We start from the raw sequence: 16909 nt of genomic DNA, 5'->3' as shown, positions 1-16909 counted from the left end.
TGGTTAAGTGCAGATGTGAAATATAAGTGTCAGCACTCACTGAACATGCCGGTTACGTGTCCCTTCACAGCCACCATACTGTCCCCTTTGCTGTCCACACTACACTCAGAGCCAGAGTTTCTGTGCTACTGCAGCTACTCGGGTGGGGTGGCCGACATCTTTGCATGTGTTTCCCCCATAAGACATTATTTTACTTGTGGTCAGATCTTATTCTTTGATACGTTTTTAACTTGTGTCATCTTCCATTACTGCTCCGCAGAGTACGAACTTTGGAAGAAAAGCCCCCTAAACTCGGGGTTCTAACACAATTGCTAAACCTAAGCCTGCAGCAATCTAGGCCCCTGACGACCTTCATTTGGAATGATAAATATTGAAGACTCTAAAAGTTCTGAACAATCAAGTAATTGGATTTATTTTCCAACCTACACTATACTGATATTTATTGGATTACAGATATTCTTGTTATTTAATGCCTATGAACCCCTTGGAAACCTAAGAGCTAGCATTTATTGAACAGCTGACAGTGGTATGCATTAAAAATAATCCTTGCTGAGAGTATTTTTTTTAAACAACCTTAGAGGTACTGGTATTATTTTGTTCATTTTAGTGCTAAAACTAATGAGACTCAAATGAGAGTCTAACTTCTCCAAAGTCAGAAAGTTCGGCTGCATGGAAACAAGGATTTCATCAGGGGACGTGATGCTACAGCACAGATAATCTGCTGTGGGATTACAGTGAGTCAGCACCATCCACAGGACCGAGCAATGAAGCTATCCAGTGCTCCCATCCCTACAGCAGGCTTCTGAAGAGTGGAAGCAAAGAGCATCCGAGAAAATTCTTTAAGAAACTAGAAAAGATCAACTTGAGTGAGGTATCCCAGAAGCAGAAAGACACACATGGTATATACTCACTTTTAAGTGGATAGTAGTCATACAATATAGGGTAAACATACTAAAATCTATATGCCTAAAGAAGCTAAACAAGAAGGAGGACCCTAGGGAAGTTGCTCAGTCCTCAGAAAGCGAATGGGATAGACATCTGAAGTGGGAGAAAACAGGAAACAGGACAGGAGTCTACCACAGAGGGCCTCTGAAAGACTCCACCCAGCAGGGTATCAAAGCAGATGCTGAGACTCATAGCTAAAGTTTGGGCAGAGTGCAGGGAGTCTTATGAAAGAAGGGGAAGATAGAAAGACCTTGAGAGGACAGGAGCTCCACAAGGAAGCAACAGAACCAAAAAGTCTGGACCTAGGGCTCTTTGTAGAGACTGATACTCCAATGCAGGACCATACATGGAGATAACCTACATCCCTTGCTCAGATGTAGCCCATGGCAGCTTAACCTCCAAGAAGATTCCCTACTGAGGGGAACAAGGGCTGACTGTGACATGAGTTCAGTAGCTCGCTCTTGGATCACTTCCCCCTGGAGGAAGTGCAGCTCTACCAGGCCATAGAGGAAGACAATGTAGCTGGTTCTGATGAGACATGATAGGGTAGGGTCAGATGGATGGGGAAGAGGACTTCCCCTATCAGTGGGAGGGGGATAGAAGGAGAAGAGGAAGGAAAGGTAGGATAGGGAGGGGATGAAGGAGAGAGTTATAGCCGGGATACAAAGTGAACAAATTGTAATGATAAAAAAACTTTTAAATGTTAATTATAAAAAATGACTTCTTTTTTATTTTTTAAAATTATTATTATTTATTACAATTTATTCAGTTTGTATCCCAGTTATGGCCCCCTCCCTCATCTCCTTTAAATCTCACCCTTCCTCCCTCTTCTCCCCCCATGTCTACCACAGAAGACAATCTGAAAGATTCTACTGATCAAAGCAGAGGCTGAGACTCATAGCCAAACTTTGAGCAGAATGCAGGAAATCTTATGAAAGAAGGGGGAGATAGAAAGACCTAGAGGGGTCAGAAGCTCCAACAGGGAACCAACAGTCAGTCCCCCAAAAGACTTAAGAGCCACATGCAATTTCTTTCTTTCTAATCAGCAACAAAACATTCAAGTGTGCTCTGTTTGTTTTTCAGCTAAAAAAAAAAAAAAAAGAAAGAATTCAAGTCTAATGCAGATGTAAAAATTTTTTGTATAAATGGTATAAACTCTACCAAATGAGAGGAGGATGATTGCCATGTGATGTCACTGCTAACTTTATTCCATATCACTGGAAAAAATTCTGGAAGGAATCAATTGCTTGAGATCTTTGTTAAAGAAAACACCCAAAGAGAAATTTAGACGATATGTTTTAGGAGCAAAAGCTCACACAAGATGGATTTGAAATTTTTATTTATTGTAGAAAACACAGATGCTAATACAGGAATTATTTTAACATCAAGTGAAGTAATATTTTAGTAAGTTTTATTTTATCAGTATAGCATTATAACACTGCCTAAGTACTGATGCACCATGTTTAAAATGTGAATTTGAAATCACGTTCTTCTGAGAGTTATTATCTACGCCCTCCTTAACTACTTGTACACAAATGGATGGCTACTCGCCGTGTTTCACTCTCTCTTACATTCTAAGAATAGTGGTGGATGCATAATTCAGGAAAAATTCCCAATGGATTAGGTCATGTAGCACAATCATTCTTGTGACCCTTGAACTCTGCTTTCAGCTTGTGGCCCTTGAACTCTGCTTTCAGTTATTTCTAAAAGCATCTTTGTACTTCCTCACCAATATATGACGCTGGCCGTTCTATCAAATCTTTGCTAGCTTTGAATATTTTCATCTTTAATGATTATCTAAGATATAAAATTGTGTCTCATTATCGCGTTCATGGATTTCTCAAGTCATTTTTAGGAACTAAAGAGCTGACACTCAGAACGGACATACACAACCTCACAAACAGGGAAACATTCTCTTAAGATTTCTCCTTTAACTGACTCATTATTTTGTGTCCAGTGTGATGGGTGCTGGAGCGCTCTCCCTGGTTTCCTGTTCACCACTGTGTCATTTTCAGAGCTCACAGAGTCATCGGCTGGGTGCATCCATTACCTTTCTGCTTCACCTTGGCTGCTCGCTCAGCTTCCCCTTTGGTATTTCGAGCATGACAGACATAGCTGCGCCTGAGATCCTCAAGGGTGACTTTCTTGATGCTCAGAATCTGAGTCCTTGTTTCATCTTCTGTCGGCGAATAACTCACACTATACAGAAAGAGAAGGAAACCAAAGTGTCTGTGAGACAGGAGGGCTATGCCTTCTGTGTGAATCAGGAGTAGACAACTCTAGAATCCGGGATGAGGGCAGATGCGGTGCGGACAAGGATCTCATCTGCTATCCTAATGCTGGACAAACCCCAAAGCTCATTACACATCTTCAAAGCTAAATGTCACTTTGCTCTAGATGCGGGGGCACGATGCCTGATGCCTGTATCACCTTGAAAAGCATCTTCTAAGATCAGACTTATTTAGGTGTTGATGCATGTTTTGTCATGTGATGCTATAGTCTTCGGGCGATGTCACTAAACTTTCCACGTCTTGGCTGTTTTGTAAAAGAGTGTATTCTATGAATAATTTACTGGAATACTCTGAAGACTGAGCAAGCATCTGTGTGGCAGCAGTGCTTGACGAATGCTCTGGAGAGCTATTTTAACCCCACAGTAACTGTTGTGCTGCAAAGGCACCGAAAGCTTGACTTCCAAACACAGGCAGAATATTTCCACAAAATGTTGGAACTTCATCGTTAAATCCTAACATACAAAGGGAAGAAATCGCTCAGAATGATGAAACTGAACTGTGCAATAAAATATCCAAACTCCAGCAAGTCCAGGACCAAGTGTTTTGTGTTTAAGACCAATATTTAAAATCTCTTTGAACCACTTTTTTCAGAGGGGTCTAAATATATCTCTTCCTTCGCTGACCAACACCCAGGTTTTCCTTTAGATAGGACTGGCTGTCATTCATAAAATATTAGTTAAGGGCCTGGTTGTTTTCTTCCAAGCTCTCCTGCTCTTCTGGACACTGTAAATGTCTTAATCACAGCAAGGTAGAATAACATGACTTTGTTATTTATTATGAAGATGAGAATCGCAATTCTCAGAATTCCTGAAATGATCCATGATTATCCCTCAGGGCCTCATGCCAAACTTTTCATCAGCTTCTTATACAAAGCATTTCATTTTGGAGGCTTTTTTCTTTTACTTTCTCTTTTTCCCTTTCACTTACTTTCTGTCTCTCTAACATCCAAGTCTTTACATACAATGTTCCTTTTACCAGTTTTCCTTTCCTTTCTTAATTTAGAAAATTTGATTTGAACCCTGTTTCATCTACGGCATGCCACTTAATTACCCTGCACTGGCAGAGTCCCCTAGGAATCCCTCCTGTACCATCCACTCCTTCTCGTTTAGTTATCATATAATATTTAAACGCCTGCTGTCACTGTTCTATGATGCCTAGCTAAATAGGGTAAGAAGCTGTTCAAAGTAGGCAATTTATAATTTGTTCAAACTTTCAACTTACTATTAGGAAAGAAACAGGATTGAATTGTAGAAATTCAATTAGTGTAAGGTCTGTTTGCCCAAGATGACCAAACTTACAGGCTTACAACTACTCTGTCACATTCCTGAGCACTGTGATTTATTAGTTTCTGCAGCAAACTGATTCTCTCTAGAAATTTATACTTCACTTATACTTCAGTCTTTGGAGACCTGTACATTTCTCTTACAAATATCAAGTTTATTTAAGGATAAAATGACCCAAGTTGTTATATTAAGAGAGGTTTGTATTATTACCCATAGGCTTTAAAATTTAGCTCTGTGAGAGTTGTTTTTTTTTTTTCACGTTTGCTTTTAAAAGTAAATTTTAAAAAACAAAAATGTAATTAGTTAATAGTTAACAAGTGATTCTCAAGTGTCAAGGGAATATAGGAAAGGTATAATTACTTCAATAGAAGAAATACACATAATTATGTGAGTTGCAAATATCTAGAGCCATACTTCAGGACTGAGAAAGATAACACAGTAATTTCATGCAACCTTATCCCGATATTTCTCCTTCTCATTCACCTTTTGATTCATGTGGGAGATACACGCCATCTATTTCTAATTAAGAATAATAGACATCTGAAGTTAATTGAGCTTAAGACAATATGATCCACACCCTGTGAGCTGAAGCTGCCCAGAGTCAAAAGTCACACAATTCCAAAGTTCGGCATGTAATCTGGCAAGTGTGTATAGTTGGGTTGCAACCTGTTTTAGGACACAGCCACTGAAGATTTGAAAATCCTGCTAAATTTTACTAACAGAAAAATAATAATCATGTGCACTAAATGGTTATTTATCATGATTTTAGACTGAGAAAGTCTATAGCATATAGGCACAATACCTTTCATTAATAGTTATGTCAACAGTGACATCATCAGGCTTCTTTCCATCAATGGTCCACCAAACCTCATTGTGTGAGTCCATAATAAAACTGAAATAGACTTTACAGGGGATGAGAAGCTCCTCTCCTAAAAAACAAATTTAATATATGAAGTTAACCTATATTAATCCATCAATACATATCTCTCATATGACCATATGTGCCACTATGAGGCAACCTGCCATATTTCTTTCCAACATCAAATGCACAAAAGGATAAAACCAAGAAGAAAATTCCAGCATATATACAAAAAAGTTACTTAAATGGCCATTTTTAGCACTATATAAATAAGCTCTAAAATGCCAGAAGAACTCTGACTACATCCTTTTTAGGCCACAACCTTCCCCTGCCCTTTTTATTTATTAAACTGTGACTGTCTTAGGTTCTTTTTAGTTGTGATAAAACACCATGACCAAGGCAAGTTATACAAGAGAGCATTTAATTTGGGGTTCATGATTCCAGAGGGATAGAGTCTATGACAATCATAACAAGGGCCATGGTAGTGGGCCAGCAGACATGGTGCTGGAGCAGTAGCTGAGAGATCACTTCTTATGAAAAAATACATGAGGCAGAGAGAGATCACTAGGAACAGCATGAGATTTTTGAAACCTCAAAAACTATTCTCAGCCACAGCCCAAAACGTTTCTCAAACAGTTCCGCAAACTTGGCACTAATAATCCAAATATATGAGCCATGGGGTGGGGAAGTGGGAGGCAAATCTCCTTCAAACTACAACAATGACCACAGGGAAAAAAAATTACTAGAGATTTGTCATCTCCAAACCATCGGAAACTTAGTTTACAACAGCAGTTCTAAGCTATGTGGCTGAGATGGTTTGTCAATTTAGGAAGGATCACAAACAGGGATAACAGTGCTAATGAACATGATTATGTCATGACCAATACAATTGCTGTGAAGCTGGCAGAGCCAAATACTTACACTTGTTAATATTTGCCTTTATCCTTTTTTATTCTTTCAAAATCTCGTACATTCATGTAATTAAGTTTGGTTATTTTCATCCTGCCAGTACCATTGCTCCTCTACTCTGCTGAACACCTTTTTCTAAACAAGCTTCTTCCTACTTTGAAGTCTTTTTCGTGAACCCCTGAATTTATTCATGACTGTTTGCATGAGCATGGGTGTTGGGTGTTGTTTACTGAAACATGGGTATGGATAAAGCCCTGAAATAAATAAAGTGACTGTGAAGTGCCTAGCCCTAAATGGGGAATCTGTATCACCTTTTCCAAAGCTCAGGAAACGTTGATGAAGGTAAAACAGAAAATATGTAAGAGCCAGGAATATAGAAGAGTCTACAAAACAGTTGCTTAAAATTAGACACACAATTATATGTGTATGTGTTCCTTGAGCTTCAGGTGAAGGGACTGCGTTCTAGAAGTATCAGCTGGGGACAGGCACCCCATCACCAGTTGTTCTCTCTATTTTGATCAGCATGTCTTTGGCTGCTGCAAAAAGAAGCTTCTCTGATGATAGGTGACAGCTATACCTGCCTGTGAGTATTTAGACAGAAAATAGAAATTATACAGTTTTAGGCACAGCGCAGATTTGGTGGCCTCACCAGCTGGCTAGGTTTACAGAGTCAGGCATGATTTCCTACCTATTGAACAGACTTTAACTATAATATGAAGGCTGCTGGTTGAGCCCTGGACTATAGTTGCCATTATTGTACCTTTTGGAAGATTTGCTGTTTTGGCTTTTGTGGTTGGTAGGCTTTACAGATTGGTGGAACTATTGGCTGCATTCTCCATTGGGAGCTTGCATATCTCATTCTCATACTGTGAGTGCTAGTTTTCAGAGAAGAAACTTTTAGGTTAGATTCGGACTGCTTCCTCCAAGTTCTGTGCTTAAAGTGTGCTGTATTGTCCGTGATAGGTTCTTTGAGAGGCTATCAAGGACATCAGCAATAACCTATATTGTTGGGGAGTTTTCTAGACGCTCTGGCCCAACACTTGAAAGGAGGTATCTCATGCCTGACACTGGAGTGTTTGTTAAATAGACTATGTTTTTTTGGGGGAAGAGAATTTTAATCCAAGCGGTGCAACTTCAATATATGTATTAATATATATATATATATATTATATGTATATATGTATATATATATTTATATATACATATATGTATATATATAATGTATGAATACATATGTGGGTATATATTGTAATTCTAAGTAAATATAAAATAGCATAATTCTCTACACCCTTTAAAACATCCTTAATGTTATATATTCCTCCACCTTCCCTCTCCTTCTGTGTTGCTGCCTCCCTCCTTCCCAAGCAAATTTTCAGTACACTAGGTATTTATTCTTAATCAAACAGTATGAAGTCTTCTTAAAAATTAATGTTCTACAGAGGCAAAAGCTAAATTTTCTACACATCAAAAAGTATTTGTAGGTCAAGTTGTTAGTAAGAACTAAGTAATGATTTGACCTGGGTGGAACTGTCACACCAGCCTGCTGAGAATAATTCTGCTCTATGCTTGTATTCTTGGTTCACTATTGCCTGGACTCTGAAGACACTTCTAATTATCTTGGATTTGACATTACACTAGATCTTCCATTTCAATGCATGACTTCTCTAACTTCTCCCCACTACAGACTTTGAAATCATTGTTTCACTGAAGAAGATAAACTCAACAAGAGCTCAGGAATGCTTTTGATGTGTGTCAATGACAAAAAGATGAAACATACTTGTGTGACTGACAGATCTTTACCTCTGCAATGGCAAGAATGTTCAAATTACTACACAAAGCCCATATTAACTCCGGGAAATGCAGTCCGTCTGAGGTTAGCCAAGCCTCTTAACATCTCCTGTACTCTTTACAAGACAAATCATATTGGAAAACTCATGAGAACATTTCCATTTTGGAAATCCACTCACACAATCTCTGGCTCTATAACCATCAGTCCACACAAACAACTGTTCTGTATTTCTCACTGAGTCTAGAAAGATTTTACTGTATAGAAAATGATATAAAAGCGTTAGAATTTTCTATGATGTCCTACTCTAGTGTAGGAGGCTTTCAGTCAAAAGAACAAAATATATCTCTTATTTGATAACTTATGAATGATTTCTTCCTAGAATAAAAAGTTAAGAAAACTTATAGAAAACCCAGGGAGGCATGACAACCATTTGACAGAGTTCTGAATACAGCATTCATGGATCTGTTTTTCCCATGATACTCTCAGTTCTGACTCTTTTATGCTCCGAAGAGGAAGCAATGCTTAGAAACTGTCTTGTGCTATTATTACAGCCCAGGCAAACCAAATCCCTGAGTAAAGTCAAACAATAATCACAGAGGAAGACAAAGAATAGAGAATAAAGGCCCTGACACTGAGAAAGAAGTTAGAATTCCCAAGCTGCCTTGAGACTGATGGAGTAGCCAATCCTCAAATGCTATGGCTTTTAATCATATTTCACTTTAAATCTGTGCATTTCCTTACAATCACACTTTACTCTTTTACACTAACCTACGTTTTACTTCTTGTAATCAAGAGACTGTAACCAGAACTCAGAACCACACCTATAATTACCTGGTTCTTTCTCATAGACAACATGGTCATTTGGAGAATAGATCTTGGGCGGTAATGCATCTTTTGGCGAGCCTATGGTAAGAATGCAAAAGGGGGAATGAATGTTAAATCATTTAGGCTTATGCAAAACTCTGCGGCAAACTTGTTCAACTTCCTGGCAGGGTTTGTCAATTCTTGAGAAGGCCCACAGTCTAATATATACTCAATTCCTGGACTTCACTCATTGAAAATAAACAAAATGTGATGTCATGGAAATATTCATCACTATTACTTATTCCTAACACAGAACTCATGAGAGCCCTTTAATTTCCTGAGTGCTGTGGGTGGCATAAGCATCTTTCATCTTAGTGCCCTGTTACTTACCTTTAGTCCCCAGGTCCTGAGCAAAGAACATGCAAGTCCCTCAGATTCCCTAAAGACAGAGTTGTCCATCTGTGGGGTCTGTGCTAACTTCAGGTAGTCAGCATCAAAATGAATTAAGCTATATGAAACAGATAGTTTCTCAAAGAACTGAAAAACTACTGGTGTGGAAAAATCTCACATTTCATGACAGAGGTGTTGTGAGTGCAGGAAAACAGCTTTTCTTTGCAAAAATATTCAATATGTATATATTGAATCTCTTGCATTTTTTCAGGTGGGTAGATTGTTTTATCAGTGCTGTTGATTTCCGATGTTCATGTGACTTAAGACTTCTCTTGCCATATTGGAAATGAATCCTTTCATGTCTTATTCTCTTTTTTTATTCCTCTTAATTTCCAAGCTACTTTTACCACAAGTATTTGACACATGGAACTACCTGTTCTCAATTTGTAAACCATGCTTATTATTTGTGCTTATCTTCTAATTATCTCTTCCCCAAATGTTCAGAATGTCTAGTATGGGACCTGGATAATATTAAGTGAATGTTTCGCTATATGGAAAAATTTTCACACCTCTACATATGTCTGACTGATTGATCTTGGGTTACTAGCCAAATGTCCATGCATCGAAATGTTGCTGTCTTCATGATCTATACATGTACATTAAAGTAACCTTGAAAGATCTTGACAGTGTAGTGTTTTCTTAATTTTTTGTTTATTTTTATTTTATGGATACGAATGTTTTGCCTGCTTGAATGCTTGTGCATCACATGTGTCAAGGCCATAAAACAGTGTCAGCTCGCTTGGGTTCTCTAGAAGAGATATTAACCACTGAGCCATATCTCTGGACCCAGTATAGTATTTAGGGGTGTGGGTGTAAAGACTGACCAGGATCTCACTCAGCATTCTCCATATATTAATCATATGTACATGAGTATATTTCATTTTTAAAACTAATTTTTCTATAAACTCTAAATATGGTAAATAAAATTCACCTCATTTTTAAAAATGAATTAAATAAGATATACTAAAGCATCCTTTAGTGAAGTTTAATAAATACATAATGTGTTAAAGCTTTAAAAAGAGAACTTGTACCATGTGAAAGTTGGTTAAAACTGACATCATCACCCTGTACCTGTCAATTTTTATTTCTATGAGTCCATCACCAAGAACACATGTTCTTACCTTTGAAAATACAGATAAAGTATACATATATGCAAATAAATTATATACAAATTCTGATGTTAATATCTTATATAATTCATTGGTTTCTAAAACACACTCAGCTTCCTCATTTGTTTGTCTTCTTTTTCTTGTGAATTAGTTCCCAACACATCATCATTCCAAATAGTAAGCAAAGAAATGTGATGACAGAATTGGTTGGTTTAGATTTTGTTTGTGTTATGTTAAAAGCTTATACTTTTTCTTTTTCCTTTTGATTTTGGTAGTAATTTATATAGAATCTGATGGCAGTCATTAAAGAAAATACCTCAGGCAGTGTTTTTGATTTACAGTCCTTCCACAAACTCTTTTTTAAATTAATTATTTCTATTGATTAAATTATTTATTTACATCCTGATGGCAACTTCCCTCCCCTCCTCTTCTCCCAGTTCTACGTCTCATCTCAGCTGTCCCTATCCATCACTCTTCCCTTTCTCCTCAGAAAAGGAGAGAGAGGGCTCTCCTGGATCTTGTAGCTCCTCTACATTGTGTTCCCATCTAGTAAAAGATGGGGTATGGAGAAATATATTCTAATCCGCCCACGTATACCCAAACCTGTTAAACACAGCCCACCATCCTCTCTCTTTCTCCCTCTGTCTTGCTATGCAGCTAAGACTGAGGCCTTCATCAAAGTCATGTGACTAGCAGATGGCACCGGTAGAATGTGGCCTCCCATCTACCCAGCTGTGCTCACATTTCCTGGCATAATCATCGTTCATGTTCATTCACATATGCAGGAAGTCAACCAACAGCGACTGAGTGCTTACTGCATACATGGACCTGCTTACGGGCTCTAGGGACAGTGCCATGAATACATTCTGTGTTTGGAGCGTTCATAAATATGCATAATAAACTATTAAGAGCCCAAACAGAATCAGCGCCCCTGTGTGAACAACAAGCCATGCTTACCTACCACCTTTACACTCACAGTCCGGGTCAGGTGAAAGAGGCGTCCGTTTTCAGGATAGGTGACAACACACGTGTAATTCCCATTATTTGAAACCAACGGGATGAAAAAGCTCAAGTTCATGCCTTCTGGTAACACGTTATGAAAATTCACTACTTCAGTGCAACCCTAGGGAGGAAAAGTGGTTCACTGTTTATGTACGTACGTACACACATAGCAAACGTAAAAAGAGGTTTTGTTTTTAACATCTCATTTTGCACAGAACATCCAAGAATCTATGCTACACTCTTTAAAAAAAAAATAGTTGAGTATCTGGACAACTTTGTGAGTAAGTAAGAGAAACTAAAATTCTAATTCAAAATTAAAATCAAGCTTCCTGTCTCAGGTACAGTTTTCAAATGCTTGGAATCCCTTCTTGATAATAAAACAAGATTAATGTTTTGCAGCCAGGACTAAGAAAATATGAACTCTTATATTTAGAGTTATGAGCCTAGCCTTTCATGGCTGAGCCATCTTTCCAGAGGGAAGGGGAGGAGGACCTCCCTTTTCAGTGGACTGGGAGAGGGACACAGGTGGGGAAGAGGGAGGGTGGGATTGGGAGGAGAGGTGGGAGGGAGGTACAGGAGCATACAAAGTGAGTGAACTGTAATTAATAAAAATAAAAATAATTAAAAAAAACAAAATATGAACAACTGAAAGCCCTGCTTTAGGAAACCACCATGTGATGTTTTCTGCAGCTCCTCACAGAATTCTGTTAATTTAGAACTCTGGCCACTGTTACACCTGGATCCAGTTTTGACATCAAATTTTGCCATTCTTGGCCATTTTAATGAATTTCTCCATTAGTCATTTTCAAATGACACTTTTTTGTTCTTCTCTTACTTCATTGCACTTTTCTCAAAAAAAGGATTTAGTACAAGCCACTTTTAATCTGTCTCCACAAAATGTGTGAGCCTTACAAAGACTCAAGAAGTTATTTCTGTTTCTAACTTACATTTCCATATAATTCAGCTGATGTTTAAAATATAAAACTGGACTGTATCAATCAAAATAATAACCATAGTCCTGTTTATACCTTAGTCTCTGACTATATAATTTTATTTTAGCAAAGAGTCAATAACCATATGCAAAAATCAACTTTTAATATTTGCTTTTCAAATTTGTTTGGTTTTGATTTTAAAAATTAATAATTTGTGAGTGACAAAAATGTTTCATTACTTTTAAGGACTTGAGGTCTTTAATTTTCTGGGCATTTATTGCTGACTTGTATTTTCAATATCTTGTATGTCACATATTTGAAATTAAAGTCCTAGATGCCTAAGGTTTTTGTTGTTGTTTACTTCAATTCCTGGCAGGCGTATTTTGAAAGATGACATTTACCCTAAGAAACATATTTTGTAAGACTCTGTCGCAGGAAATACAGTTTGGCTTCACGGAGATCAAGAGGAAATGATACTGGTTCGTGTAAGGCATTTTCTCAATCAATTTCTTCTGCTGGGTAAGCAGCCCTTTTGGGCACCTGTCACATCAGCACCACAAGGTTACCACAAAGTAGGAAGTCATAAAGGCCGACACCTTATAATCAATTCATGTCAGATGTGGTTTTGACTGAGTTTAATATGTCTCTAGAACTCTATTTGACTGGAAGGCACATTTCATTTGAACAGCAGTGAGATAGCGTTCCTTCGTTTGTTGACTTAGCTGTTCTTAAGCACCCGTGAAGCAAACAGATCAAGCCGGATGTGCTCTAGTTCTACTGATGGAAAAAGAAATGAGGTAGATGAAGAGACATCCTAGAAAGCACAGGATAGAACTTAAACCCTTTTCCAGATGCTACAATTAAGGTTTCTTGATAGGATCAGAACTAAAGACGACAAATTCGCTCAAGTGCTGGGGTTATAAAAATTATGTGCCATAATTGTATCTATGTGTGCCCTGGCATCTGTGCCATACCTCTGCACATATGCCAAACCCTGCATCTATGCCATACTCAAAGCCAAATCCAGTGTTAATAGTTTGATGTGCCTAGTCTCTACAGTTGGAGGTAAACTGAAAAGCATAGTTTTCAGCACAGAAGAGCAGATATTTTTTTACTGAATTTGTCAAAAGCATCTTGGAGAATATAATGAAATCTGCCTCAGGGTGGTTAGGCCCATAGCATTTTACAAATGGAAAGGAAAGAACTGTTTTGCATTCTAAATATGTGCATGTGCAGTGTGGTATATTAGCACACTGCTGTATTACAAATGCACATTAATTTTAGCCCGTAGTATCAAGTTAGATCTTTTTTTATACAAATAACTCCAACTCTACGTTCTTCAATAGGTGTCCCAAAGACAGATTTTTTTTTCATAGAAAATAAACTATCCCTTAAATAATCTTTATAATGGCTTCAGAGTCACTTGTTTGGAATTCAAAAGAAAACTGACATGAACAAAGATTTTGGTCCTCAAAGAAGAGAAAACGGGTTTTCAAAAATAAGAAGCTAGTTAGTGCTAAGTGAACTTCATCAGTGGAGCAAACACTTGTGTGACCAGCGAACAGCCCTTCTAACTGGTCCATCAGTTCCTCATTCTGCATGAAGAGGAACTGTCAACCGCATAACGGTTGCTATGGAGACCAACCACAACACGTTGCAAGGAACAGTGCATGAAATGGCTTTGGGATCCTGGAGAGGAAATACTTATCTGAGGATGTGAAGGCTGCATGTAGGATGATGTCACAATGAAGTAAGGGGTGGCTTTCATTAGAGGAGTCTATCATACAGCAGGAACTGTGTGGAGATAAGACTGGAAAAGACATGTTTGGGTATGTTTTCTTTTCCATAAGTATTAAGCCTAGTGGAAAATTATTATAAATGCAAAGGAAGGAAGCACACTGGAACCAAGAAGCATATAATGAGGATAAAATAGTAAGCCTTTAGGAAAAAAAAGTCTTACTCAAGAGAGAAGGTTTGTGTTTTGTTGTTAATTCTAATTTGCTGGAGAAAAAAAACCCTATTACAACCATTTTGGGTCAAATTTGAAGGAAACTTTATTAAATATTAAGTACTGGCTAAGAGATGGACTTTTGTCAGGACCACTCCCTGGAATTTCTCAGCAGAATGGCCCTGAGTCACTTTGCAGGGGCTTTTAAGGACAAAAACTCACAAGACTTTGTTATTTTCCAAGAACTACAATTCCCAGAATTCCAGATAGTTGCCTGGTTCTTGGGCAAGTGGGGCTTACAGGCTTACAGGAGCTTACAGGTTAATTTTTAATCCTTAAAATAATATGGAAAACATCGACAGCAAATAAAGTTAAATAAAGACATCTACAGAACACTCCGGGCCCAGGGAAAGCAAAGAACACAATTGAATTCTTGCAGTATTTTTTTTCTGCTTTTTACTGTTTACATTGCTTTATCAGAATGTCAGTTTTTCTACTGTGTTCCTTTTTTTTTTTTTTTCCTGTCTAGTTAACTCTGTTAGGCCAGTGAGGGGTGAATGAGCACAGAGTCTACAGGGCCAGCAATTGGGCCAATATTTGGCATATTGACTTCAATATATTCACGTTACATGGCCAAAATTATGTATGAAAGCAGCACAGATACATGACACAGTGCTGGGAGCTCATAGACTATCTGTGGTAATAAGTACGTGGACTACTATTTCACTGGGGTAGGCATCACAGAATACATTGGGGAAATGGGAATGAAAATATAGAGTTTAAACTGCAATGTCTGAAACGTTAGGGATACCTACGGAAGCCATGAATCTATGAAAATCTTGGCATGAAGGACACTGTATTTTGTTGAATTCTACAAAAAGTTTTATAAGCCAGTCATTTCCAATAAAGATAATCCAATCTTTCAATGTTTATAAATATTTACAATGTCCCTTCTATGTTATGCCAGGCAATGTTAAGAGCTAGACACATAATAATGAAAAATGAGATGGCATACATTTTCATGAAGTTTTACAACCCAGTCTAAATCCATTATTCAATCAATTCTTAACTGCAATGCAGACTGGCTTAGTCTTGTGCTGTATGATTGACGTTGAAGAGAAAGAGAAAGATGAAGAAAGAGAGACAGACTGCATACTTAGCACAGAACAAAGAAATACAATCACTAAAGAGACAAAGATGAGCTATGAATTAGGTTTCCTCATGGTACACAGTGGATGATTCATTTGACCTGATTTAGCTTCAAGGTTTCAAAGATATCAATTTAATTTGGTTTTCAGCTTAAACAATAAATTTTGAGTCTCCAGGAGCCTGAAAACCATATGCAACATGCTGTGTACATACCCTTGCTCAGAATTCTAAGTGTGCAGGTCTCAAAGAAAATAATAGCAGCTAACTTCATGCCAAAGGTTAAAAATCACTCAATATAGATCATTAAGAAAAGGAAGAGATGAAGAACCAATAAAACTAATCAGTGCAATCTTTTAGTAACACAAAGTCTATCACACAGGAATTGGATTAACTTCCTGTGAGTATGTGCCATGCCTAAAGAAGTTTGGCATGGCCAGATTTTACAAATGTTCTTTCCTGCAGTTATGTCTTAGGTAGAATTTTTATTGCTGTTATAAAGCACCATGACCATAAACAACTTGGACAGGAAAGGGTTTATTTCATCTTACAACTCTCAAGTCACACTCCATTGCTGAATGAAGTCAGGGCAGGAATTCAAAATGGGAAGGAACTTGGATGGAGGAGCTGAAACAGAGGCCATGGAGAACCCCTGTTTACTAGATTGTTTGGCCTGCTCTTTAATACAGCCCAGAACCACCTGCTAAGGGCAGTGCTCACAGTGAGTTGTCCCATCCCACATCAATCATCAGTCAGGAAAATTTTATACAGGCTTGGCTACAGGCCAATCTTGGGTGGGTAGTTTCTTAATGGAGGGTCTCTCTTCTCAAATACTAGAGCCTACTTCAAGTTGACATAAAAACTCAGTAGCACAGGGTATTTTAACAGAAATAAAAGGCAATAATATTTAAAATATTATTTAAATATTTAAATAATATTTAAAATATAATAATATTTAAACAGTGTCTTATCAGTTGTGATTTATTTTATCTTGAATTTGGGAGGAGTTTAGGGAAGGAATATATTACATGGAGAAAAACTTTTTCAATTAAAAGAATTGAAGTGGGGGTACTGTGCCAAGGTTAATCACAGTGAGCATAAAGACGTTCAGCTTTCTGCAAACTGTTATCTGGAATCACATCCATCCTGCTATATGGCAGAGGAGGCTCTTTGCGATTATCATAACTCTAATGTACAGAACACCCAACAAAATGATTCCCCCCGTCTCAGGGAAGAGGGGAAATTGACCTCCTTTCCACAAGTTTCTATAGGATAAAATTTGAAAAAAAAAACAGCCAAAACAATAAAAGGACTGATTCAGCCACTTGAAAGGCATGGTGGCATGAAAACATGGTTCTACAATAAAATCTAACACTAATGGTAATAAAACAGCAGTAAGAAAATTACACCTCTGAATTTACTGTATGCTTTGGTGGTATCGA

The 16909-nt window shown here is 37.7% G+C and overlaps 1 protein-coding gene and 1 long non-coding RNA gene across 14 annotated transcripts in view; one reads left to right on the top strand and one right to left on the bottom strand.

Annotated features, from left to right (window-relative positions):
* The window catches only part of Il1rap (interleukin 1 receptor accessory protein), a 135945-nt gene that overhangs the window by 26575 nt on the left and 92461 nt on the right, over positions 1-16909 (bottom strand). For all 6 annotated transcript variants that reach the window (XR_009586921.1, XR_009586922.1, XM_060370156.1 and 3 more), the window contains exons 5-8: positions 11397-11562; positions 8908-8979; positions 5322-5448; positions 2996-3144 (exon numbers count right to left, since the gene is read on the bottom strand). Coding sequence is in view for 4 of the 6 variants with exons in the window: in XM_060370156.1 (XP_060226139.1) it covers positions 2996-3144; positions 5322-5448; positions 8908-8979; positions 11397-11562 (514 nt within the window). In the remaining 2 variants the exon portion in view is untranslated. The remainder of the gene's footprint in view (positions 1-2995; positions 3145-5321; positions 5449-8907; positions 8980-11396; positions 11563-16909) is intronic.
* The window catches only part of LOC132648521 (uncharacterized), a 74127-nt gene that overhangs the window by 5275 nt on the left and 51943 nt on the right, over positions 1-16909 (top strand). For 4 of the 8 annotated variants that reach the window (XR_009586928.1, XR_009586927.1, XR_009586925.1 and 1 more), the window contains exon 3: positions 12750-12892. The exons of the other annotated variants lie outside the window; for them this stretch is intronic. This is a non-coding gene — a long non-coding RNA (uncharacterized LOC132648521). The remainder of the gene's footprint in view (positions 1-12749; positions 12893-16909) is intronic. 8 annotated transcript variants of the gene reach the window in all.

The sequence above is a fragment of the Meriones unguiculatus genome, chromosome 17 (genome assembly GCF_030254825.1).
Source record: "Meriones unguiculatus strain TT.TT164.6M chromosome 17, Bangor_MerUng_6.1, whole genome shotgun sequence".
Taxonomy (NCBI): domain Eukaryota; kingdom Metazoa; phylum Chordata; class Mammalia; order Rodentia; family Muridae; genus Meriones; species Meriones unguiculatus.
The sequence above is the reverse complement of the archived record's forward strand: the minus strand, read 5'-3'. Positions and strand labels throughout refer to the sequence as shown.